Consider the following 24,762-nt stretch of genomic DNA (forward strand, 5'->3'; position numbering starts at 1 on the left):
TTATTCAAGTAGGAATTCAGTAAATACTTTGAATTATTTGGCACCTTCATTTATGTCATCTGTTTTGTCTGTGGGCCACACAACTTCAGGGTATCTGTACGTTGAGTCATTTAAATGCGTAAGATTACACTCACGAAAAACAGCATTGCGTTAGCTGAGGATTATTTCACCAGCACTGATTTGAAGCCAGCAAGATCAAGAGTGAAAAACAAACCTACTCACTCTTGATGAGCTGTTTTTGCCACCAAGCAACCGACCACAGGGCTCCCATAGGAAACCCCCTCTACGGTTTCCTCCTGCCTCTAGAGAGAGGCATAATCTCAGCTAGCTCGCTTCCCCTCCCCTCCATAATGCTCCAGATCCAGACGGGACTCTCCATCAGCTAGAACAGCGGTGAAGAGTGTCAGAATGGGCAGAGGAAGCAGTCTGGCACAATGAACCTGGTGCTGCACTAAAGCCTGATCAAACGCACCGCTCCTTTCATGGGGTGGCTCTCAGCTCCGCCGGCCCACCAGCCAGCTGGTGGACATTACCACAGCCCTGCAGGGGGGGGGTCTGCTGAAACATGGTACAGCCAGGCACAAAACGAGATGAAATATGGAGGTAAAATAAGATTAGAGAAAGGCAGGGGGGTGGAGAAGATAAGGAATTCAATGGTGGCTCTACGGTGCACGCTGTATGCGTAAGGCAATATGTAGTTGTGTAGCTCATCTACTATTATAACCTGAAAGCTACTACATAGTCATCTTCATGTACATATATGCCGACACAAGAAGAAAAAAAAGACTAGAAAGCATTCGCATGAGTTAGTGCAATCAGTAACACAGCAGAGACAGCACATGGATGGAGCTGAGAGAGAAGGAATGCATAATGCATAATCTCACCTCAGCTAGCTTCGTCTCTGGGGGGCTCTTCCTTGCCGTGTCCACTGCAGAAGCGCGGCAGACCCTGAAGAAAACCCAGCCCCGAGAAAAACAGAGACAACAGCAGCAGCAGCAGTAGCAGCAGCAGACGTGTCCCTCCCTCTCTCCCCCTCACACACACAGCATCTGGAGCTGCAATACAGTTGTTACCGAGGAGTATGAAGGGGGATGGAGGAGTGCTCCCATAACACAAGCGCTATACTGTGCAGCTGAACACACCCCCTCCCCTGGAGATCACCCAATGGCAGCCAAAGAGTGAGCTACATATACATACGTACACGTGCACACGCACACCCACTCAGCAGCCGACCACCACCCTTAATATCACCACTAGCTCTTCTAATGCATGCTCAGGGATTTATAAACATGGAGTGGGGAGAATTCTGGAGCCTGCATATAATACAGCATGAATGTTTATACATTTTTAAATAATGTATAGCCATTTTCTAATGTGATATACCAAAGCACATCAAAAATGTGACCTGGCTTGTGAAAGAAGGTCTTTTTTCCATCACTAAGAAATGCAGCTATGGGAGAGTGCTAGCCCTGACTGTGAAGGAGGCACACTTCTCAGTGGGGGTTGACAGATTCCAGGACATGCCTCTCATTCTTGGGGTGCACTGGTCTATTTCTCTGCATTTCCTCACTCCAATGCTCCATCCCATGGGCTCTGCGCAGAGCAGCTCGCACTGCTTTACCTCCCACCGTGCATAGAGAAGGCTTCAGCTTTGAGCTTAATGAAGCTGAGGAATGGGAAGGGGTGTGCGCTTCCTCCAGCAATCGTCCTGGGTTCTCACACAAACATGCGCTGCGACTCCGGCCCAGGCGCATGCGCGCACAACGGTTCACACCCTTAATAGCCGTGCGGTTAATCATACAATCGATATCGCGTTTTAATGGACGGCCAGTTTTATTACGATGGGTTTTTGAGTTCACAAGTACGAATTTTCTCTGCAGGGAAAATACAGAAAGTACGTCAAGTTAATATAATCACACCCCCAGATAAGTTCGGCGGTCATTTCCCTCACGACCTCGCAGCCGTAACACAATTTTAATACCGTGGAAATTTAAAAGACTTCCAAACGTCAGGGCCGAGGATAGGCAGGTTCACACAGGTCCCCACGACCAACTGAGCACCAGGACTTATTCAAGCCAGAATGAAACCATCATCAAATCATGTACACCGCATCCTCCCCATTCACAAGGGCGCCCACACGAAGATGAGCAGCGATTAGGCTTCGGCTGCTGAAGAGCTTTCACTGCCCACCGTCGAGGCAACGGCGTCCGCAAGAAGCCTGCGTCTGCCTAACGTTACTTCACTGAACACACGGAGTATTCAAACATACTGGATACTGGGGGGCGACCAACATGCACCGTCTTTAGGGGGAAACCTTCGACGACCATTACAGTACTCTGCATCCTGCGGTGTCTTTTTTCCTCAGGAAGTCAGTATAAAGCCCCGTATTATCATTTCAGCATCTTCACTTCTCTTAGATTCTCCCTCGTTCACGTCCCCCCCTCTCTCTCTCTCTCTCTCTCTCTGGCCGTTGAGTCCCTCTGCCGGCCTGACAGCCCCTCTAAAGCCTTTACCGCGCGAGCTCGTGTAAACCTGCGTTACGTAACGGGGTCTTTACCCTGTTACAGTCCAGCTGCACAGAAATCAATCCGCCTGCTTCTTTCCGTGACCGTGGACAGAAACTAGACCCTGCCTACAGCTCCAGCACTGACATGTCCCGGGGCACGTCGCCTTTATATTACCTCAGGGAATAAACAACGAAAGGCTTTTCGCAGGACTGGGCAGTGGTTTAGTTTACATTTCATACAATCAAACAGCGCGCTCTGGTCCGGCATCGCTTCATATGGGCGCTCGTTCCCGCCGAGGAGAAACAATCGCCATTTTCCCCTCCTCCGCTCCTGGAGGCGACACCAACATGTCCACGTAGTTAAAATAATTACTGGATGTGTCGAAAATAGAATTAGAAGGTCATTATTTTGAGATAATAAGCCATTATTTTGACATATTAAGTCAATGAGAGTGTTATTTCGTGATAGTAATTCAAACAACTAACACGCATAAAGAGCCGAACTCGCGGGTTTCTGCTCTGCCTGGATTCAGCCGCTCAGCGCCGACCAAGGTTACTTTAGATATGCCGTCTCTGTATTACACATTAACCCGCGGCAGGAAACACCGGACGCGTCGCTCCGACTACAGCCCTGGTCGGACGGCGCACTCCACACAGCCGCTTACCGCCGCGGGCAGACGCGTGGGTTTAAATACAGCCGCACTGGCCGAGCACGTGACTCAGCTGGTAGTCTCACACGTTGCCTGCGAAATTAAGCACAGCGTGTCAACTCTGGATTTAAAGTGTTTTTAAAGAATTATTCATGACAGATGTTTAATCGTACGTGCTAATTTGTACAACGCTCTCGTGTTTGTTGCTTTAGTGCTCGAGTAAGGCCGCGGGACCAGCACAGCCCTGCAGGCAGTGAGGGGCTGAGGGGCGGCGAGTGAGGGGCGTGTAGCTGCTGCAGGAAAAAGCGCCAAACTTCTGCGTTCCCGCGAGAGCACGCGTCAAGTCGCCTGTGTTTGCGCGGTTCTCATCTAAAATTCAGATTTAAATCGGCAGATACTGCGCGAAGATGTAAACGTATACGTGTGGAGTCGCTAGGCAAAGCGTTGACTGCTCAGGTTCGTGTCTTGAAGTTTTCGAGCGAAGCTGAGCCGCGCAGCCTAGCCGGGGACAGCTGCTAGCACCACTAGCGTAGCGTGCTCGGCGGGGTGGGCTTAGTTGGTAGTCCACACTGCGCTTGTCATTCTAGGAATAACCGCAAAAAACGTGGTATTTGTGTATTATTGGAGCTGGTTGTGTGCGTGTGTGAGTAACTCAGCAGAAGCGTTACGACGTGTAACTAACGTTAGCATTTACGCGGTAACGTTATGGCTAGCCAGCTAGCGCACCAGCCCACACGCGTGTCCGCGTCGTAGGGCGGTGTGGCAGTTTAGCGAGTTGCCCTGGTCCTCTTAAGCGAGTAAACTAAACACAGCAGTGCTTTAGTCTTGTTGAAAAGGTCGCGTTGTCACATCGTGGAAGTAACTGTGGCTATTTGGTAGCCGCTAGCTAGCAACACTGAACATATGTCGTTAGCCGCTGTTAGCTAGCCGGTTGTCGTGGAGTAGTTGGCTAGATACGTAACTCGCTAACTATCTAAACCATGTGTGTTATTATTTAAGCAGTTAAAGAATGACTTGTGTGTGAATTGCTGTTCGGTTAAAGGAGGATCTCGTGTTTTTTTCCTCCAGGTGTTGACCTATCTCCTCGATTTAGTTCGCGGTTTCTCTCTAGTGGGCGGAGCAGAATGCCCGGTCTGCAGGGCGACGGAGTGGTGGCTCCTCTGGGAAGCCCCAGCAAAAAGAGCCGCCTCTCCCTCAGGTTTTTTCAGAAGAGAGAAACCAAACGAGCGCTAGACTTCTCAGAAACTCAGCCAGAGGAGCCAAGCGCCGCAGAGCCAGAAGAAGCTACAAGGTGTGACCTTTTTTGTGTTCTCCGCTTAATATCCAGCCCGGAGTTCTTATAAGAAAATTGGCTGAATGCAGTGCTGTATCTTTATAGTTGTGACCAGGTGGTGCCAGTGCCTTGTCCCTCTTCTCTTCCTTGTGGAAAGCGAGAGAGCCTTGCTCCTTTTGTGGGGCTTAACAATTTGGGAAATACCTGCTACTTGAACAGCATCCTTCAGGTACATTAAGTCATGTTCATATTAGTCCTGGGAATTTGTTCTGATTTATTCTCTACAACTGTTATTCCTCTAGTGCTGGGTTCATGTAGCATTGGCCAGTTGCTTTCTTTCATTGCAGGTCCTGTATTATTGTCCTGGTTTTAAAGATGCTGTTAAGTTGCTGTATCATTTGTCCAAGTTAAAAGACAAACAGAAAGAAGATGGCCCTAAAAATGAAGAGGTTTGTTTACATTTCCAGATTTTGGGTACAAGTTGGTACTCTTGGTTATGTTACTTAGCTTATTGATTGTAATTGAGTAATTGCCAGGTGTATGTGCTAGACAGGTAATGTGACCTGGACCATAACTGTAAATTAACAGCAGTTTTTAAAAGCCTCCTTGATTTGAAACATCTGTCTTAAGAAGTACCTGTGATGTGTTCTGTGTCCTCAGCAGGGAGAGTCTTGTGATGATTCCACACCTGTTCATATGGAATTGCTGAGCAGTTTATACAGCCTGATCTCTTCACTGGAGCAGCTGCAGTCCAGCTTCCTGTTCAACCCAGAGAAATATAGTGAAGGAGAGTTGGCCACACCACCACGGAAAGTTCTCAAGACACTCAGGTATGTTACTTATTCCAAAATAATTTGCAGAATAGTAGGAAGTGTACAATGCATCATCGGAGTATGTTTGATAAAGACTGCAGTTAAGATTTTTTGCTTAATACAGTAGTTTATTCCCCCCACTTTAAATTCTCCTGTCCAGCCAATAGGTAATTACAGATCAACACACAATATATGCTCCTCTCTACACCTGACAGGCAGCTGAATCCCATGTATGAGGGATATCTGCAGCATGATGCACAAGAGGTACTGCAGTGCATTCTTGCATACATCCAGGAGGCCTGTGACACCATTAAAAAAGAACAAGGCTACCAAGATGAGTCTAGCAATGCCTCAGGAGAGAGCGACTCTATTACAAGAGACAAAACAGCAGATAATTTCACAGCTACTCAAGAGGAAGAGGATAATGCTGATGGCCAGCTGAGCGGGAAGAGAAAGAGTGACACAGAAGCAGGTAATGCCAAGAAAAAGCCCAAGTCTCAAAGCAGACCCAAGAAAAGCGAAACGGAAAACAAACCATTCACTCGCTCAAAGAGAAAATCCTCTGGCGATGTCACAGGGAATTCTCTCTGTGATCAGAGGGATGAAACGCAGGGAGAGGGGGAAGGGAAAGAAGAGAAGGAGAGAGGCAACAACACAGAGGAGAAGAGTGAAGGAACCCCAAAAGAGGTGAATAAAAGGAAGAAGCGAGCAAAGCTGAGCTGGTTGAAATCTTCAGGGAAACAGCCCAGTATCTTCTCCAAATTTCGCAGCATGGGTCGCATCAGCTCACATGTGGGAGATAGGGCAGAGAGCAAAGAGGACCAGGTCAGGACCAGTGATGACTCTCAGGATTCCCAAGGCAAAGGGAAGGCCATTGAAACTGAAGAGCGCACAGAAAATCTGGATCAGACTGCATCAAAAAAAGAAGGTAATTTTACCCTCGGGCAAGGGTGCTTTTGGAAATTATGGTCTGATAAGGTGGTGGGAACTGTGGAATCCACACTGTAGATTAAAGTAGCCGCCAATTTCTGCAGGATGGTGGCACTCTTATTAAAGCTTTTAGTAAGTACAGCTAATTCTTTTAAGATGTTTTGTGCCACTTAGAGAATTACAAGTTAAATAATTACCTTTTTTTAAACTTTTACTATGAACAGAACGGCAGGGCTTGGATGTGCTGAAACAGCTATTCCAGGGTCAGCTTGTGCTTCGGACACGTTGCCTGGAATGTGAGTGCTACACAGAGAGGAGAGAGGACTTTCAGGACATAAGCGTTCCAGTGCAAGAGGATGAAACAAACTGTTCAGACTCCAGCTCAGAGAGTAAGTGGATATAATGCATTCAGAAAAACATACACAGCAGAAATGTGTAATCTAATCAACATATTGTCCAGTCAGAATGAGATGAGTTTTCAGTTGGTGTGCTTGTGTTTTTAATTGCTTTAAAAATATTACTCAGAAAAATGTACCTTGCATGTACTTGTTAAAGAAGGCCAAGAGGAAGACTTGGAAGACACATAAGCTGGATGCCTGTCCCACAGCTGTCTTGTAAAGTTGAAAGCGTAGACTCTTCCTCTGCAGATCAATTTCTGCTCCTGCCATGTTGAATGTTAACTTTTGCTATTACGTGGACGCACATGCGCAGAACATGCTTGCACATTCCAATTGGAAACGTAATCGGATACATGTGTTTACATGGCTATTACTCTTCTATTTAGCGGATTATTTACAGGATTACCCATCTTGTTGAAACAGATACAAATTGTACGTGTTCTGACTGGCATCAGTCGGGCTAGTTTATTCTGATTGAGGTATATACATAGACGTGTTCTATTCCGATTGAGCTATTAGTCTGATTATTAACAGATTAGGCTGCATGTAAACGTGACTACTGTTGTCTTTTCTTCTCACTTCAGTTTCTCCAGATCCTAAGCCTGAGCAGAAGACACTTAAATGGGCCATCTCTCAGTTTGCGTCAGTTGAGCGGATCGTTGGGCAGGATAAGTACTTCTGCGAGACCTGCCACCATTACACAGAGGCAGAGAGAAGTCTACTGTTCGACAAGACCCCTGAAGTTGTCACTATTCACCTCAAGTGTTTCTCAGCTAGTGGTTCTGAGTGAGTATTCCATCTTTTGTAATTATTAGTTATGTGCACTTACTGTGTTCACAAATTATTTTGATATGATTCTTTATGGCTGGAAGAAAAAACATGCTCAAGTTTTCTATCCTTTATTAAATAAATACTCATGTCTCTTAACCTGTCTCTCTCTTTTCTGACAGATTGGACCCATATGCTGGATTGACTAAGGTAAATACTCCTCTTCATACCCCTCTCAAACTTTCACTGGAGGAGTGGTGCACACGACCCTCCGCTCCTGAGCAGGGGCATCACTACAAGCTCTTTGCTGTGGTCATGCACAGTGGAGTCACCATTAGCAGTGGCCATTACACAACCTACATCCGCATGATTGATCTACACCGCACTGTTCTTAAGCCCCAGCCTCATGAAGAGGGGGAGAAAGAGGAGGATGGGGAGATGAAACCTCTGAAGAAAGAGGAGGCATGTCCACCAGACTATGACGACGGAGAGGTGTCATTCAGCTTGAGTGGAAAAGGGAAAAATGTGACAAATGGAACTAGCATGATGACAACTGCTAGCAAAGCAGGAGGAAAGAGGGTTTCAGAAGGGATTGGTCTCTTGGGAGGTCAGAGGAGCATCTCTAGCTATGAGCTTGGCAGCAGCAAGCAGGCCAGTTCAGAGAAGCCTGTAAATATAGCCAGTTCTGCCAGTACTCCTGTGAAGCATGGAGGGGTGAAAAAAGAGAGGGAGTATGAAAGTGATGCTGTGAAAGAAGAGAGTGAGGTGAGCTTTGACTTGGCTCTGCAGAACCTTCTGGACTATGAGGGCAAGTGGATGCTGTTTGATGATTCTGAGGTGAGGCTCTGCGATGAAGACGACTTTCTTAGAGCCTGTTCTCCTGAAACCTGTTCCACCTCCACACCTTACCTCCTCTTTTACAAGAAGGTCTCAGGAGAAATAAACTGATGACTTCAGACTGTAACCATGACATCAGATCAATAATTTCCATATTTACCAGATTCTGGTCTGCTTGTCATTCGTGCAGAAGAAATGAGGTGAAGGCTCAGTTGTGATAAAATCTCAAACAGACTTTGTAAGACATGACATTTGTGCCTGTATATGTGGTTCTTGCTCACCAACTATTTTGTACCTAACGTACTTGTTTTGTCCAAGTCTTCATACCCTTTGGTCCACATTAATTAAGGATCATCTTTTGGATGGTCCCCACAAAATGCACCTTGGCACTTAACTGCAGTTCACGTATTGTTTCTGTACTGCAAGCCTTTCTTTCCTTATGGCCTGAAATGAGTCAAGTAGTTTGCTCATGCACTGGGTTTTATATTGGATGTTTTTAAAGATATTCTTGTACATTTAGCTTTTATCCTTGAATGGCTTCAGGTTGTTAGGTAGTTGAATTGGTGTATATAGAAAGGTAGCATTCAGGTGAAACTTTTATTTTTTGGTTAAAGCAAGAACAGAATTGATCAATCCCAGCTTTAAGTTCTTGTGTTAACTGTATAGACTGGACTTGCACACAAGCAAAGCAAGTATAGCCTGAACTGTTCAGAGCCAGAGTATATTGTCTGTGGGTAACTGCAAGACTATCTAACCTTATTTTTCTAGTTCATTATTTGCTACCATACCTCATTCCAGTGAAAGAAGCTTTTCTCTTGTTCTTTCTATGTTGTAAAAGACCTGAGCCTTATGCCTCAAAGCTAGCCCATTTAGCAGGATGACTCCGAATCTGCTCTGATCATTGAAGCAGATCACTGTTTGGCAGACAAACAGTCATAGGTTGTGTAATTTCACAAATACAGTCAGTTGACTTATTCAGGAAGCTAACTCTAAGGAATAAGGCTCTGCTCTCTGCTGTGGTCACTGGTGTAAAAACTAAAGCCATTGCAACTGCCTATAAGCAATAAAAAAAAAATTACATTTTTTTTTTGCTACAGAGAAGTAATCTATGACTACAGTAAAGGCTGTTGGTTTGTTAAGGGGAGAGGGGAAATCTATGTAAATATTCTTTCAAGTTTTTTGCCGTTTTATAGGTTGTCTTGTACCCTTATTAAAACACCAGCATATTAAAAAAACTTCATTGTACCATTTCTGTTAATAATTAAAAGAAACTTACACATTGTGCATTAAAATATTTATTTAGTAAAATATTTAAGGTAAACAAAAGCTACATAAAATTATTCAAGAATGTTTAAAACATTTCAATAACTTTAAACAAATGTAATAAAAAAAGATAAATAGTGGTACTTTTTTTTTTGCTTGTTTCTCATTCGGATTAAATAGTAAACTTTCAGAGTCGTACCATGTGTGGTAAAATGCTTTAGGACACTGTAATAAAAACAAGTGCACACAGGATATTGAATACAGTTTTGACACACATGCTGCAAGATCCACTTTCAATCCGAATGATTGTAACAGGTCGTTTGTGTAAACGCATACAAAATTGGAATGACATACCAACTGCACGCTTTAGCTTTTCCTTTCTGGCAAAAAACACTGATTTTCCAAGAATTGAATATTTACAAACAAATAAATAAAACTGGTGTTCCTTTTTGTTGTTTCCTGGGTCTTCACATATCAAGCTTGCGAAGGCTCAATCTGCTAAAGGAGTCTCTGTGAGGGGGAAAAAAATGAAGGCAAATAAGTACTTAATTTTGCACAACTGGTTAAAAAAAAAAAATCATTTGGATTTTCTACCTTGTCAAGCTGTCCGTTTGCTGCTTGTCAAAATGGCAAAAAAAGGTATCAGACATGCTATTATAACAGCTTTATTAATGATCTATTACCTAAAAAGGACAGTATTTATCTAGCCTAGCTACCAAATATAAAATAGATTAACCATTAGGTGACATGACCAGGTCTTCTCCAGTTCTGGCATGTGGCACCAAGTCAACAGCTCAGATATTTTTTTTCTTTGATGTGAATAGCTATATGATGCAAACTCCTGAAATCTGACACTGTAGAGATACTATGATAGTGCACCCCCCTTTCCAGCTTTTCTTTGTAAAGGGTGCCAACAAATTCCTCTCATTTTGGGTTTTCAGCTTCATTTTAGAACGTTCTCCTTCTTGTCCAGTCAGACCATTTTCCCTGCTTATTTTTTTTTCCACAGCTTTACAGAGTGCTCATAAATAAAGTACCATGTGCTGAGAATGAGTCCGCACACAGCCGCTGTTTAGAACTGCTCTCTAACCTGTGAGAGTTGACCTGTAACACAGGTTTGTAGAGCTGGGGAATCTTTCGGTTAATAAGTGGCTGAAGAGCCTCCTTTAGCCTGTGGTAGTTCCTCTCCAGCTCTCGCTGATACTCCTTTTGGTCAGGACCTATCAAGCTTTTGTTTCTGCGTAGGGCATCTTCACACCTAAAAATGGATGTACAGTAAAATACTGATTAAATTACATGAAAACAGAAACAAAACCCAATTTAGCACAAGACAACTTTTTGCATTTATTTAATGAGGCATTGGGATTTTATCAGGTGCGCTTTGTCACAATCTTCACAGGTGAAAGATTGTGTAGCGTGTTTGCATTGGCTTCTATCGTGTAGTGTCCACACCACTATGTCAACAAGAAACAGGTCACAGGCAATAAATATTGTGAAGTGTGAGCAGTAAAGCAATTCTAAGACTTCAAATCATATTGTGTCCACTAGGCATTATTTTTTTCTTGTGCCAGAAATTGCCTTTTTAGGGGGAAAGTCATGGGCTGGAGGTTAGGCAACCAGCCCTGTGACCGGAAGCTCACTGGTTCAATCCGTCAAGCCAACAGTATGTGACAGAAATGCCCTTGATCAAGGCACCTAACCCCCAACTGTTCCCCAGGCGCCGTGTGTATGTGGTGTTTCACTGCACAGATGGGTTAAATGCAGATGTGAAATTTCCCTGTTGTGGGACTAACAAAGTTCTCAATCTTTACCTCTTAGTAAAGTCTTTAAAGCAGAGCCTCAGTTTATTATGGTGTCTATAGAGTTTAGGATCGCTGGGAATCTCCGACAGAAACACCTGGGCCACCTCAAGTGGACCCTGTGAAGAAACAAACACATGCTGCATCACATTATCTATAATAACACTAATTAGTATACATCAATCAATTAACAAAAATTTGATAGCTACTATAAACTAGAATTTTATGTAGGGACATATGAGAATAAATGATGCTGTTGTAGAATTAGGCGATACGTAAAACCAGAGGAAATGCCTGACTGAAATATATCTTGGGGTAAATGCTGCAGATCTCAGTTCTCAGTACATACAAACTTGTCACACTTTTTGTGTGTTCCGAATGCAGTTCAAATCTATCTAATCACCTGGTTCACTGTGGTGCCCACGGACCCTTGCAACACCATTTGTAACATCTTGGCATCAGCCGGGTCCTGGTGGGTGGCAAAGGCCAGTTCCTGTGTCTTCTTTTGCATGTCCTCAATGGCCACCTCAATGGGCATGGAGATGATCTGAGGAAAAAACAGAAGAGAAGGCAAAGATATATTTATGTTTGCACGGTTTGCTTAACAGCACTTTGAAGCAGTCAGACAACTGGCACTGATTCAGTGCAAATAACGTTTGAGGGCAGGCTCACTGAACTTTCATTAATAAAGCCAGCGCAAAAACAATGCTCCCATGAAAATGTTTAACCGTGACTTCACACAGTTGTGAACACTGTTGCACTCAGATTACCTCCTCCTTGTGGATGATGTTAATGCGGGTCTTGATGTAGGGGAAGGCGTGGCTGGTGGTGAGAATGGTTTTGCGCTTGTACTGCTCATGAAGGTCTCCATGCGCTCGGCCATCCAGCGTGAATGGTGTGCAGTAAACAAAGCGCCGCAGGTTGTAGTTCTTGTCAAAATACGTGATGCGGTCCTTCATCTCATACGTGTCGAAGTAAGGTTCCACATACGTGATCTGAATGAATGCCTGCCACAGGAACACAGATTTATTTTTTTTACAGTATTTTTTTTTCGATTTCTTCCTCAACCATAGAGGCCAGATGAATTGAGGTCCATACCTTATTTGGATCCAGTTTACACTTGTCCACTGGATTGGAGTCTTTAATGACTTCGACTTGATCCTCGCCAAATCTCTCCCCATAGAAACCCTAAGGAAGACAATGCATTTTGGGTGGGCCAGGGACAAAAAAATAAAAAAAAAGTTAATATATACCCAGAGACATTTGGCTCCAATGAGTGCGTACCTCGAGCCGATGTGAGATTTCAGCTAGCTTGGTGATGGCTGGCTCTTTGTACACAAACTCCTGCTCGTCCAAGTCACCAAATTTAGAGCCATAAAAGCCAACTCTGAAGTAAGTACCAAACATTCGCTTTCCATCCTGCAATTAATAAATGCAAACAGTGATTAGTTTTGCTTCACTCCATACACAGCTACAAAAGACAGAGTAACTGTAATCACTTTAAAAAGTATAATATTTATAACACTGCTTTGTGAACTATAGTAATCCTGAAATACTAGGTGAATGAGAGTTCATGTTGACTTGGCACCAAGTTATCAGATTGCAACAGCAATGTAGTCTAGTAAATGAATCCATGTTTCTAAGATACTGAGACGGACTGCAAATTTTAGTACTGCAGAGATGTAATAAGCTGAGCGAAAACAGACGCACACAGGAAGCCAGTTCAGCATTCAACACATGAAACATCAATCAATACAGAATACGGTCATGTATACTGTATTATAGGATATTTTCAGAGCCATCAAAGAGGAGAAAGCATGACTGTGTGAACAGTGTATTTCTGCCCATGTCTTCAGCATTTGATCACCAAACCTGATTAATTAGAATCAGTGACTACAGAAATACAGTACCTTGCAAAAGTATTCAACCCCCTTAAAACCCATAAGATTTGTCTGGATTCCAAACAACAATTTGAGGGTTCCAGGCAGGGTTCCAGGCAGTGTCATTGGAAACCAATATGATCTTACAGTAAACTTGAGTACAGTTATTATTTGTCATCTTTAAAAATATATATATTTTAAAATGAAAAATGCTGTTTGCGAAAGTATCCAACCCCTTGAGAATAGAACATAGCCAACAGAAATTTTCACCCAGTCCTCTCGCCATATTTGCTAGAGGTTGTTCGGGTTGGTTGGACGATGCTTGTGGACCCTAATTTTCAAATAGTGTCACATATTCTTTATTGGATTGAGATTTAGACTTGACTAAATAGTAGCTCCATCAAAGTGATTGTTGGCCTCTCTGTGGCTTTCCTCACAAGTCCCATTCTTGTTCTGACACTGAGTTTTGATGGCCTTGTCTAGTCAATGGCTGGGTGGCATGATGTTGCTTCCATTACCTCACAATTGATCCAACAGTCCTCACTGGAATATCCAAACACTTGGATATTATTTTGTGGCCATTACTTTTTTCTTGTACATGCCTGTAACTTTGTTATGATTTCCTTTGATTGCTCTTTGGCTTTTAAGGGAGTTGAATATTTTTGCAAGGCACTGTTTATTTTATATTTAAAATTCATTTATATGTTAAACTTAGATGTCTCTGATTGGCATGCCATTTATTCCATGCCCTTGTCAGATAACACTAAATCTAAGCATAACATAAGCAGATAAGAGTTATACAAAAATCAGCTCGAATGTCATCATTGTGACCTAAGCAGATCTTCTTTCAAAGACCAAAGGGAGCCTGAGGACTTTAAACAGCGATGAATATAGAGTGAACAGAATAAGAGTAACAGTGAGGAGACAGAAGAGTCCAAGAAACAAAGACTACAAAGCTGCAGTCAGACCGTAGACGGTGCGAGCTGGCCCACCGACTCATCAGGCTACAGCAGTCTCAGGCACCGGATCAGCTGAGTAAGAGTCAGGGGGATAGTAAGCATGGAGAGTGATGCTGGTAGAGGACAGCGCAGGGATACAGGACTGGGGGACGGTGTGCAGTTTGAAGTGAGGGAGTGGGCGACATGACATGTGCCAATCAAACACAACTCCAGGCTGAGCCAAAGCAGGCCAGTCATGGGGTCAACTCCCTATGATCAGGTCATCTTGCTTTGCCCCCCACAGCATCAATACCAGCAGGTCACTGGTTACTGATGACAAATACGTTGACAAATTCCACATCATTGTACCATTCTGAATTTTTTTGAAAGTGTTTTCTATCCTGTTGTGATGTCCTTTCTAAAGTGATCACTCAACGTGGCTACAAAGACATGGAATGGTCAGCTGTCTGAGATGGCTCAGCCTCTCTCTGGTTCATCACAGTCAGTATTTGTATTATTAAAGCAACAGAAATAAACCCTAAAACTAGAAACTTACCACAAGACACAATAATTAAAGTGGGAAGAGGAGGGGTCAGCAACCAGGGGAATGAAAAAAAGGAGAGAACAGAATATATATTTTAATCAGGGAACCAGGAACCTCTCCGAAAGACAAACAAAAACACACAAACAGAAAAACAAAACAACACTACTCAACACCACAACTCAACTCTTTACGTAACAAACAGAGAAATAACACAAAAGAACCCAAAACCAGACACATGCAGTAAGGGAGGGAGAAGAACAGGCAGGGAGGAGGAAGGTAGGGGGTGAGTGTGGTAGAATGGGTTTAGGTACAGCCCTCGTCATTCGCCAGATTACATGCAGTTACAGGAAGGGACAGAATCGTGCCATACGGTCAAAGGATTCCCTGATCATGCAGTAAACAATGAGATATTAATACCAACATAATCACAAATCAATACTCAGGGGTCGATTTAATTCTAAGTAAAAGGATGAAGGCCAATGAAGAAAAACATCCTACATTGCAAACATCCTACACTGTAGGGGTGGGTGATATGAACTCAAAATTATATCTGGAAAATACTGACATGATACTCATGATGATGATGATGATGATGATGTTGATATAGACAATAACAGCACTAACGCTGTTGTAAATTATACTCTAATATGTGTGTTTTGGTAGATCTGCCTTAAGTAGTATCTAACCATGTGTTGGGATAATGAATGTGTAGCACTGTTAGCTTGATGCTAACACAACACATGAAATAGCATTAAGATGCTAGCAGGAATTAGCTTTATCGAATAGTGGTAATACAAAACATACAAAAAGAAGGTTTCAACATGAAACACTTATGACATTGTTTGACAGAAAAATGTAAAAATTCATGAAGAGACTGCAGTGTGCAATGGTTGGCAACTTGTCCACTTTCAGTACTTTTATTGGTGGACAAATTGTTTATTGTGATTATTTAATCATAAATGTAAATGATCTATTGAAGAGTGTGTGTGTATCGTATCACTGTTTTATAAAAGCAGTATTTCCTGAGGCCATGCACTACAGTGATTTTACCATAGGTGAGAATACCCACAGTACAGCAAAGCCTCTTTTGGCTCATTGCTTTATTGTGGGACAATGTCATAAATTTTTGTACTGACATACCTCCCACCCCTCTACCATCTCTGCAATGACATTCTCCCACAGACGGGGAAAAAACGCCAACACTGACAATTCTGCAAAGTCCAACAAGACTGGCTATAAGTGTTAAAAATTCGTTCAGTGTTCACTTGTCTGTGCGTATTGCTTAGACTGTCAGTCATAAATCGAACCCTGTGCTTCATGATGACTGCGGGGAGATCACACTGATTCCCGTGCTGATGAAAGAGAAAGAAGTGGATGGAGTGACGGAGGAAAATTAGACAAATGAAGTGACGCATTCATCGACAACAACATTAGTGTCACACAGTGGCTCCCATGCATGGTCTGCCAAAACCAGCAATGTTAACACTGTTTCTGTTCAGGAGAGAAAGGGAGTGAGAAAGAGAGGAGGAATGAGAGAAAGAGAGACAGAGAGCGGGGGGGAGGTTGCTGCCCGCACGCCATCGGCAGCAGTCCCGTGGACGGAAAGATGGAGGGATGGACGGAGCCATAAAACGTCCGTAAAAAGGTTAAATGGATCAAATTCACAGCAGAGAGAGCCAGGATAAATGACCCACAGCTTGCAGATGTGGGTCAAGCATTTAACCATGAGGTTTACCACCTACCTCCCAGCCAGTGCTCTGTGTGACAGAAAGAATATAGGACAAATCAACACACACTCACACACACGCAGGTCACAGTCGCACACCTAAAAAGCTCAGCAGAGTTCCCTCACAGCCCACCACGATGGGAAGCCCTTCTATAGGACATATTCAGAATACCCCATGCAGAACATCATTCACGCTGTACTACATGCAAGGCCTTCTTACTCTCCTGGGAGTAATGATAGTGCCTCAGGTACAAAGTCCAAACACATGCAAAGCACTTCACACAGTCACTATAGCGCTACTGTTCAGTGTGCTAAAGATTTGCTGTATGTGCTGGTTTAAAAAAAAAAAAAAAAAAAAAAAAAAAGGCGGGGCATATAAGTGCATATTTACAGTGCAACTAAATGCATGCATGAGAACAAGCCAGGTAAAATGTTTTTCCTAAATGCAGGATTTGTACAACACTTTGAGCACACATGATCCTTTAAGAGATTATATACAGTACTGTGCAATAGTCACTATTTGATTTACAGGAAAAACCAAAACCCATTTTATGAGCTATTTATATGAGCTATTTAACAAAGAACATTAGACGTAAGGTAATCCACATGCATAAGGAAGGGGAAAGTTGCAGAAAAATAATAAATAAAAGATGCAGAAAAAATGGTAGACAGAAAAAAATAAGCTCCACTCTTGCTTCAGATCTGAAAAAATTGCAAGTGTTTTATCCATCCTTCCATTGTGAGAAGACAATATAGGACTAAAAGGATGTGTAGCTGTCAAGAAGCCATTACAGAGAAAATAGACAAAAAAAAAGAAGAAAAATTACAACTCGAACAAGGAAGCTGTTGGTGTTCATGGAATAATGGACCTCAACAACACAACATCAGTGTGAGATTGAACTTTGGATCTGTGTAAAAAATATCCCTGCAGCTTTCTTCAAAAAAAAAAAAACAACTCAAAACAAGTCTCTCGGAAAGCTTTAATAATAAAATAATAATAAAGTCAAAGTGTGAACAGAAGCTTATTGCTGTTGAGGCTTCTGTTAAATATTTACTACTTTGTTTCTTAAAACTGAAGAAAGTATAGCTTGTATGAAAATTACATACATGAAGGGCAGTCTCTGACCTTTGCACAGTACTGTAGTCTGAAACTGAAACATCCACATGCTTTTCTGTGTGTGTGTGAGATACTATGTATATGTGAACATATGTATAAGAGCATGTGCTTGCTTTGAATCGGCAACGTGTGGCGTTTTTTTTTTTTTTAATATTTGAATGCAAAGTCCTGTTGTTTTACTTAGATTGTAACAGCCAGTGAGGACATTAACCCAGCTCACAGAGAGCTAAAACCAACACGTACCGTTAGCACTGCTACAGAATATCAGAGAGTCTGAACATATTTACCTGATGCACAATTTTGCCAAAGGCTTCTTGCAGTTTACCATGAATGGTGGCCAGCTTCTTAGCATCCCTGTTGGCTTCATGAATGGGAATAAGCACTTTGTAGACTTCATTCACTGCTTCGTACATGCCAGCCTGCAGAAAGAGCAACAGTGAGAGTGAGGGAGAGTGAAAACAAGGTCACTTAGCCAGCATGATTCCCAATCCAGTGCATAAGGTCAATTCCACATGGACACTTTGGTATCTGTCAAAAGGTATGTGGGTAGAGATCGATATCAGCAGGAAACATGAATCTGCTTAATCTGGTTGCTGTTCTTCATAGAAGGAAGCAATGAAAGCTCACTGCAAGCTTCCCTTCCTTAGAGTTGGACTGTATAGATCTGGATGTGAGCAGTGATTAGATTCTCCTCCATTTTGCTCAACATCAACATGACTGACCACAGCCAGTCCCACATAAGGACTTGGTGCACATTTTCAACAGACAATGGAGCTTAATTTTCATGCATCACCCTGAGATGATGTCTGTTGACCAATGCCAAAAAATCTAAAATCAAAAGGTGCTTTTAGACAGATACTAAAAACACCTTGTGAAAATGGCCTATAGCAACACAACACAAAACCTAGATATCCTCATGCGATGCATCTGAATAAATTAAGACAATTAAATAGACCTTAAAGTATGCAATAAGAAACCACAGAGAATGTCAGGACACAAGTGCCAGATAATGTGCGAAGCTAAATGGTGACCTCTAATCACCTCTTTACATTATTTAGAGTTACTGAATGATCAACGAAAAACCTTGTTTATATAAAAGGTTTATAAAACCTTGTTATATTCATTGTAATTAAATATGAAAAAAATGAAATACAATTAAATAAAAAAATGCAAATACTACAATAGCAAAAATGATAAATGTTCATCTATGCTATTCACTATGCTATAGTGACCATAGAGTATAGTCACCATAGAGAAGGAGGCTGCAGCCTGCTCCAGCAGCCCCACCAGGCCAGCCTCGGTGAAGTACTTCCCTGAACAGATTCCCTCTTCATCTGGTGAAACCACATCATCCGACACCGCTGACTCCTCCAGCACATTAGAAGAGATGTTCTGAGGCAGAAGAGAGGAAAATGTGACAATAAAACAATTTGTTCAAAGAAAATCAGCAGATGTGATGACAGATATGTTGGCTGGATTGAGTACCTGGAAGGTGACACATCCCACAGGCAGATATTTCCGGTCCTCCAGCATGCTGAGGTACTCAGCCACCAGGGCGGCGCTGTGGACCAGGCACTGAGCTGCCTCAGCATGATTATTCCTCTCTGAGTGCTTCCCCGCCATGTTCTGCAGCCACGTCAGCCGCAGGTCTGGAGATGTCTGATAACCCTTAGCAATCCTTTAGTTCAAAGAGACAGCTGACTTAAGATATTTATACGTAGTTGAAGAGATTAGTCTTGTGCCAAACCCGGTTCTATGCTCCTATATATCAAATTCTTTGCCTGAAAATAGTAACACAGAGGAATTTACCCAGGAGCATTAAAAAAAGCCAGTCATTTGTACCTGTACATGAGATCAATTAGCATCTCTGGATCTTCTTGATGCTCTTTCATCTTTACTGTGTCTGACAGAATCATGTGTAGATTAAACACCAGGTCCTGAACCTGAAATCCAAAAACAAATCAATCAATTTGTAAAAATGATAATAACTAGAACAGATTTAAAAAGTGGTCTTCTAAATGTCCCAGATCCAGATCCCAGGACCGATGGAGGGGACAGAAGTCTTAGACTGACCTGGTCAGGAAAAGTGGTCTCTCGGAGCTCCAGGTCCTCCTCTGCGTAAGTGAGGATGGTTTTGAGTGACCTTCGCAGGAACTCTTCGTTAAAGTTCTGAGATGTGCCCACCAGAGATGACAGGGACATGGTCACCTGCATCTTTACTCGGGCAAAGTTCTGCAGGAGCAGAGCATAAAACATCTCAATTGGTACAAAGATAAGATGAGCTGCAGAGTTTAAGGAGTGGGTAAATGTGCCTCTGAATGAATCCAGAGAAGAAGTGAAGAGTTTCATTCCAAAATGCTGCATCTCTCTTTGTGACAATTTAGAACACGGGTTGTTAAAAGGAGTAACAGCTTTGATCTCTTTGAACAGCAAGACCAAAATACTTAAAACTGAAGGCCAAAATACCACTTCAAAAACATGATAAAATCTGATAAAACTGAAGAAACAACAAATTCATAAACAGTTTGTAGTGTGTGGCCCAAAAAATGTGTTTTCCCAGCCTGTTCTGTCTGCTGCACTAGCAAAGATCTCCATAATGGGGGTGGGGTGGGGGCGTAAAGGCATAAACAACTAACTGAATCTTTTTCTGAAGGGCAGGACTTTCTCCGTAAACAGATGTCATGTTGAGCGTAATGAGAATTCCCATTCATATTTCAACAAGTGACCAGTCTATCCCTTTGTAACATTTTTGGTATTACTCATAACACTGCATTGATATTTTTTGTATGTGCAAAAGCCACTTGCAAAAAAGCAAAAAAAAGTGCATCACAGGGAAAAAAAAAAAAAAAAAAAAAAAAATCCCACAGTTGTTTATGATGCATTTTAGGACCAAGTCCCTGAAGTTCGATGGTCTATCAGATGCAGTTACACCATGGATGATGAGAGGACGTGTTAGGCTGGCAGAAAGATCACAGCAGATCTTTCATTTTGCTTGTTATCTCACGCAAAGTGTGCTAAGCATTTCTACAGAACTATTTGTAGTGGGAAGAAGTTCAGCACAGCAGGACTAACAAATTGATCAGAAAAGAGTGGATGCAGTTCTCTGCCAGGAATGATCGGAAAGTAATTCCTGTTTGTAGTCTATTGCAGATGTGCAGACCTCTATTTACACTCACATTGCCGATCTCAAAGTTCTGTCTCATCAGCAGGTAAAGGGAGGCGCTGGCGTGTGCTCTGATGGTGCTGATGCTACTACTGCAATTCCTCAGCAAACGCAGACACAGATCAGCACACTGCTCCGTTTCCTCCTCAAAGAGCAGCTCTGGGAACTACAAACAAAGACCACACAAACAATACCATAAAACCACTAACACACATTGACAAGTCATTCTTGTTAAATTCATTCTGAAATAAAGCACCTAAATAAAACAAGGCTCTGTGTTGACTACAGTTCCTCAGAAAATCATCCAAAGCATATATTCACATATTTGATTATTTTTGGGCAATTCAGAATAAATTAGAACACATTAGAATTCAGAATAATTTCCTTTTATTTGCAATTTTACATCTGAGGGAAAAAAAACTACTGACCATTACTATAAATCAAATACATTTCATATAGACATCCAAAATTTAAGCAGCTGAATCATCACTTTCAGATTGACACATCACTTTGCATCAGTGCACTTTCACATTCTTACTGTGATGTGACCACAGATCTGTTCTCACCTTTGACACAAGGGCTCTCTGTGTTGCAAAGCAGTGCTGCAGATAGAGGGCGCTCTGGTTGCACGCCATACTGTGAAGCAGGACCTTGAGGACCCCTCCCAGAATGCTCTCTTTTGACTCAGTCACAGACACCGTCTATGAAGGAATTAAATGAAAACAATCACTACTGCTCACCAAAATATTCCATAATAATGCCATAACAGTGTTTTAATGTATATCAAATAAATATTTACCTGCACTATGATTTCCAGAGTGTCTAAGATGATAAGGTTCGCCTCGGTAGCCAGATTGCCATCTATAAGCGCCTCATGCTCCAGTTCAGCTCTGGTTCTGCCAAAGTGAAAAGGAGTTTTCAGAATTGCTTTGTGCTGTTTGTGAAAAGGTGAAGGCTCCCTTGAATGCTACAGCATTCTCTGCACTAGCATTCAAGTCAGTGTACACAGGGGGGCACACCCTCCATGTACAGATCTAACGAGATTAAAGCCCACTGTACCAAGTGATGCTATGGTAAAAAAAAAGTTAATTTACACAATTCTTTCCCTAATCCAAATGTAGATGCTCAACCAAAACATGTTTGTTGTGCAATTTTTTCTTTACATTTGCTACTCGAGTCTTATTTTCTTCAGTTTGCATATGTGCAGTTATTTTCATTCAGTGTGTTGTGTTTTATCTTCCCAATGCTTCTTATATAAAGAATTGAGATTTTGTAACTAAAATGAAAAATACTATAAAATAAAGGTTTACTATAATTTTACCATCAATGTATCATGTGTCAAAATCATCACACTCTTGCCTTAAGCGGTTTTTAGTTTTAGTTTTTTTTTTTAATCGATTTCAGTTAGGGTATTGGCCAATACATAATAATATATAATTTCTTGACCAAATTATCTCTTGAAAATTCTAAAGCACACAGCATAATCAAATCAAAATCTATCCCTAATGTAGCTGATGTACAGCGGGCTTAAGGGAGTCACAGGGTTTATAAGGAACTGATGTATACTTTAATCTATGGAGTCTACAAACCTAACTAATAAGGGATCCTGGCTTCTCCCATTGCGCGGTAGGGTTTCCTTAAACCTGCACAGCACACCGCTCAATCAAAAGAGGCCACACACATATTTCAATACCATAAGAGCTGCATCAGGAACCCATATCCAAAGCGCACAGAAAGAGGGGGGGAGCCAGCACCCAACCACGCACCTCCAGCAGAGAGACCATTGTTAAAAAGCAGACATGGGCAGGCCACGGTTAAAAGGACACTGGGAAAAATTCTGTAGGCGACTGCATCATGAAGCACAGCTTGAATGAAAGGTGCACAGCTATGCACATGGAGGCACACTATGAATGGAGGCTTTCTTTGGACTTCTGGAGGTTAACAATGGCTTTGTTTAAAAGTTAGTGATGCAGGTGCACTGCACTGACTGTAATTCATGGCCAGACATCAGCAATACTGGGCCTAAAATACAGTTTGGTCACATATTCCACACTAGGCTTGAAAACACTGTCTTACATTCTTGCCATATTGGACACTGGTGAGTTCACACATCAGGACAGAGCTTGTTGGTAAACGGACTAAAAGAATATAATAAGTAGACAGAAGGCCTCCAGGAGCTAGAGCAGTACTGACTGCAGGTATTTATTGGGCACATATGGAACAGAAGGGTTAGCAACTAGGGTACACACTCAGGCTGTGTCTGAAGCATAACAAGCGCTATAGACAATATTCTGAGGCAGGAAAGCACCAGTCATGTCCCAATAAAACTGCCTGCAAAAACATTGCCAGCTTTAAGGTTTTTTTAGATCTTAAAGTTTTAATTTTTGACAATAAACAGCCAAATGTGCCTTTTATTCCATTACAAATAAAATGTATTTAAAAAAAAAAAAGTGTACATGCGTTTTGCTGTTATATATTACATGTAATGTGCAGTGGCTGTTCAAGCAAAGTTGCAGTTTTCATTACGGTTATAATAAGGAAGACTTTTTATTTTATTAAATCAGTCATTTTACTTTCTACATTTTACATTTTATTTCTAACAAAAATGATTTAACTTTTATTTTTCATTTTTAATAACTATTATTGTGGCAGATGCCCTTATCCAGACTGACTTATAATTTAATCATGTTAGAACCATTGCATTTACTAAAGAACCTTTGAAGAAGCATGTTTTTAATTGTGTAGCTGCTTAATTTTTTATTTTTTTTAAATGCTAGCACAACTAAACACCAGCATATAGCAATGAGCTGATTGCGTCTCGGCATCTTTGCAACGTATTGATACCTTTAAAGCATGTTTCAAGCACAATTCGGTTACAAGTACCTTCTTCACAACACTGCCTTCTATGGTAATGACTTATAATACAACATGTGCAGCAAGGCAGCTACCCGCTGTGTTTCAGACACAGCCTCACCCTCTCTCACACACGCAGTCTTCATCCTGTCTAACACCCAGTCATCCTGAAAAGAATCTGTTTATGGAGGTCATGTGATAATTAAAGCTTTAAAGTTTGCAAATCAGCTGCAACATCTGACTTACTGAACACTGTGTGCTGCAAATTTTTAACCTCACCAAAAGCAGCATCACAAGTTCTTTTGTGCATGCCCCAACAAGCTGCAGGAGACGAGAATCATCACAGACCAGCACTGTTGGGTTGGTTTGCTGATCTATCTGAACACGCCGAAGTAATTTAAAAACAATATTAGATTAGCTTCTATGGAAAATGAACAGGGGCTTAATTTGTTACACATCATACAACCTTGTGCACCAAATCCCCTTTGAGAGCATAGATAAGAACTTCCTTTTTTGAGGGAGACATCACATCTCCCTGCAAGTTTCTCTCTGCTGTACCATCTCCATTAATGCAAAGTGATCACCTGTCCCTAGCTGTCCAAAGGCTGTAACATGGTGACAGTGTTTCCTTACTTCCAGTTACATCACAACCCAACTAAACAAAAACAACCCAACTATCAGGTAGTCAACACAACACAAGCACATCAAGAATCACATGCTATTTTGTACAACTATCTTGCCTGGGTTTATGTAAAGCTGCTTTGTGACAATGGCAGTAAATAATACAATAAGCAAATCAATTTACTAATAATTTACAAAAATAAAAACAAATATACAAATACACTTTCTATTGGATTTAACTTCCCTATGTATTCAAAGGTGTTTTAGTACTAACAATCAGTCTATGCCAGGGCAAGATTTCTAAAGGTGAAATAGAAATCATATTTATCATCATAGTACTTAGCAGATGTTTGAGCATTCCTTTTTCTCCAATATAGTACCACTAATACTAATTCTCTATGATGTGTACTCTTATGGGGTATGAACCAGAGAGAAATTCTAGACATGCATAAGAGGATAAGCTGATTTATATTCTGGCACTTGATGTTCATAAACTTCTCGTTTAATCCTAAATCCTTGTCAGTAGCAGCGTCAGCTATACAGCTGGAATTACGGTGGGTTTTATACTAAGAATCCATTAAACGTGTATGAAGGGATGTTTCGCACAGGTAAACGACAGGAAATCAAGTCATTAACAAATGCCATACGGTTTCCATTTAGTAGAACCATTTCACTTTAAAAACA

General features: G+C 41.8%; 3 protein-coding genes across 25 annotated transcripts in view; 1 reads left to right on the plus strand and 2 right to left on the minus strand.

Moving 5' to 3' along the window:
• Positions 1-1,145, minus strand: part of kank4 (KN motif and ankyrin repeat domains 4) — a 74,612-nt gene extending 73,467 nt beyond the window's left edge. For 3 of the 6 annotated variants that reach the window (XM_037534811.1, XM_037534813.1, XM_037534809.1), the window contains exon 1: positions 885-1,145. The gene's annotated coding sequence lies outside the window, so the exon portion shown is untranslated. Of the gene's footprint in view, positions 1-222; positions 383-884 lie in introns of those variants that run through there. The other 3 variants (XM_017721801.2, XM_017721809.2, XM_037534810.1) reach the window with 3 other exon arrangements.
• Positions 1,146-3,235: 2,090 nt separating this feature from the next.
• usp1 (ubiquitin specific peptidase 1) lies at positions 3,236-9,419 on the plus strand. 3 transcript variants are annotated; one of them, XM_037534815.1, is made up of 9 exons: positions 3,236-3,325; positions 4,225-4,447; positions 4,535-4,658; positions 4,777-4,878; positions 5,093-5,259; positions 5,457-6,169; positions 6,396-6,560; positions 7,154-7,355; positions 7,520-9,419. In XM_037534815.1, exons 1-9 carry the CDS (start codon positions 3,316-3,318, stop codon positions 8,283-8,285), a joined length of 2,472 nt encoding a protein of 823 aa, XP_037390712.1. In that variant the 5' UTR covers positions 3,236-3,315; the 3' UTR covers positions 8,286-9,419. The 3 variants fall into 3 exon arrangements, with proteins under 3 accessions (XP_037390712.1, XP_017577311.1, XP_017577319.1); XM_017721822.2 differs by having other exon boundaries at positions 3,237-3,325; positions 5,090-5,259; XM_017721830.2 differs by lacking the exon at positions 3,236-3,325 and adding an exon at positions 3,426-3,612 and having other exon boundaries at positions 5,090-5,259.
• A 177-nt stretch (positions 9,420-9,596) lies between these two features.
• The window catches only part of dock7 (dedicator of cytokinesis 7), a 67,669-nt gene continuing 52,503 nt past the window's right edge, over positions 9,597-24,762 (minus strand). For 6 of the 16 annotated variants that reach the window (XM_017721771.2, XM_017721744.2, XM_037534805.1 and 3 more), the window contains 16 exons: positions 21,404-21,500; positions 21,171-21,305; positions 20,618-20,770; positions 19,515-19,673; positions 19,284-19,384; positions 18,927-19,119; positions 18,690-18,833; positions 17,729-17,860; positions 16,341-16,355; positions 12,521-12,646; positions 12,335-12,424; positions 12,007-12,243; positions 11,640-11,783; positions 11,249-11,355; positions 10,528-10,695; positions 9,905-9,947 (listed from right to left, as the gene is read on the minus strand). In XM_017721771.2, coding sequence (XP_017577260.1) covers positions 9,905-9,947; positions 10,528-10,695; positions 11,249-11,355; positions 11,640-11,783; positions 12,007-12,243; positions 12,335-12,424; positions 12,521-12,646; positions 16,341-16,355; positions 17,729-17,860; positions 18,690-18,833; positions 18,927-19,119; positions 19,284-19,384; positions 19,515-19,673; positions 20,618-20,770; positions 21,171-21,305; positions 21,404-21,500 — 2,044 coding nt within the window. Of the gene's footprint in view, positions 9,948-10,527; positions 10,696-11,248; positions 11,356-11,639; positions 11,784-12,006; positions 12,244-12,334; positions 12,425-12,520; positions 12,656-16,340; positions 16,356-17,728; positions 17,861-18,689; positions 18,834-18,926; positions 19,120-19,283; positions 19,385-19,514; positions 19,674-20,617; positions 20,771-21,170; positions 21,306-21,403; positions 21,501-22,193; positions 22,248-24,762 lie in introns of all 16 variants that reach the window. The other 10 variants (XM_017721670.2, XM_017721677.2, XM_017721653.2 and 7 more) reach the window with 5 other exon arrangements.

Source organism: Pygocentrus nattereri, chromosome 26 (genome assembly GCF_015220715.1).
Source record: "Pygocentrus nattereri isolate fPygNat1 chromosome 26, fPygNat1.pri, whole genome shotgun sequence".
Taxonomy (NCBI): Eukaryota; Metazoa; Chordata; class Actinopteri; order Characiformes; family Serrasalmidae; genus Pygocentrus; species Pygocentrus nattereri.

Excerpts from the sequence above, each read along its gene's own strand:
- usp1 (XM_017721822.2), top strand. Across the intron at positions 4,448-4,534 it reads GAGCCAGAAGAAGCTACAAG|TTGTGACCAGGTGGTGCCAG; the intron begins GTGTGACCTTTT and ends GTATCTTTATAG. Across the intron at positions 4,879-5,089 it reads ATGGCCCTAAAAATGAAGAG|CAGGGAGAGTCTTGTGATGA; the intron begins GTTTGTTTACAT and ends CTGTGTCCTCAG.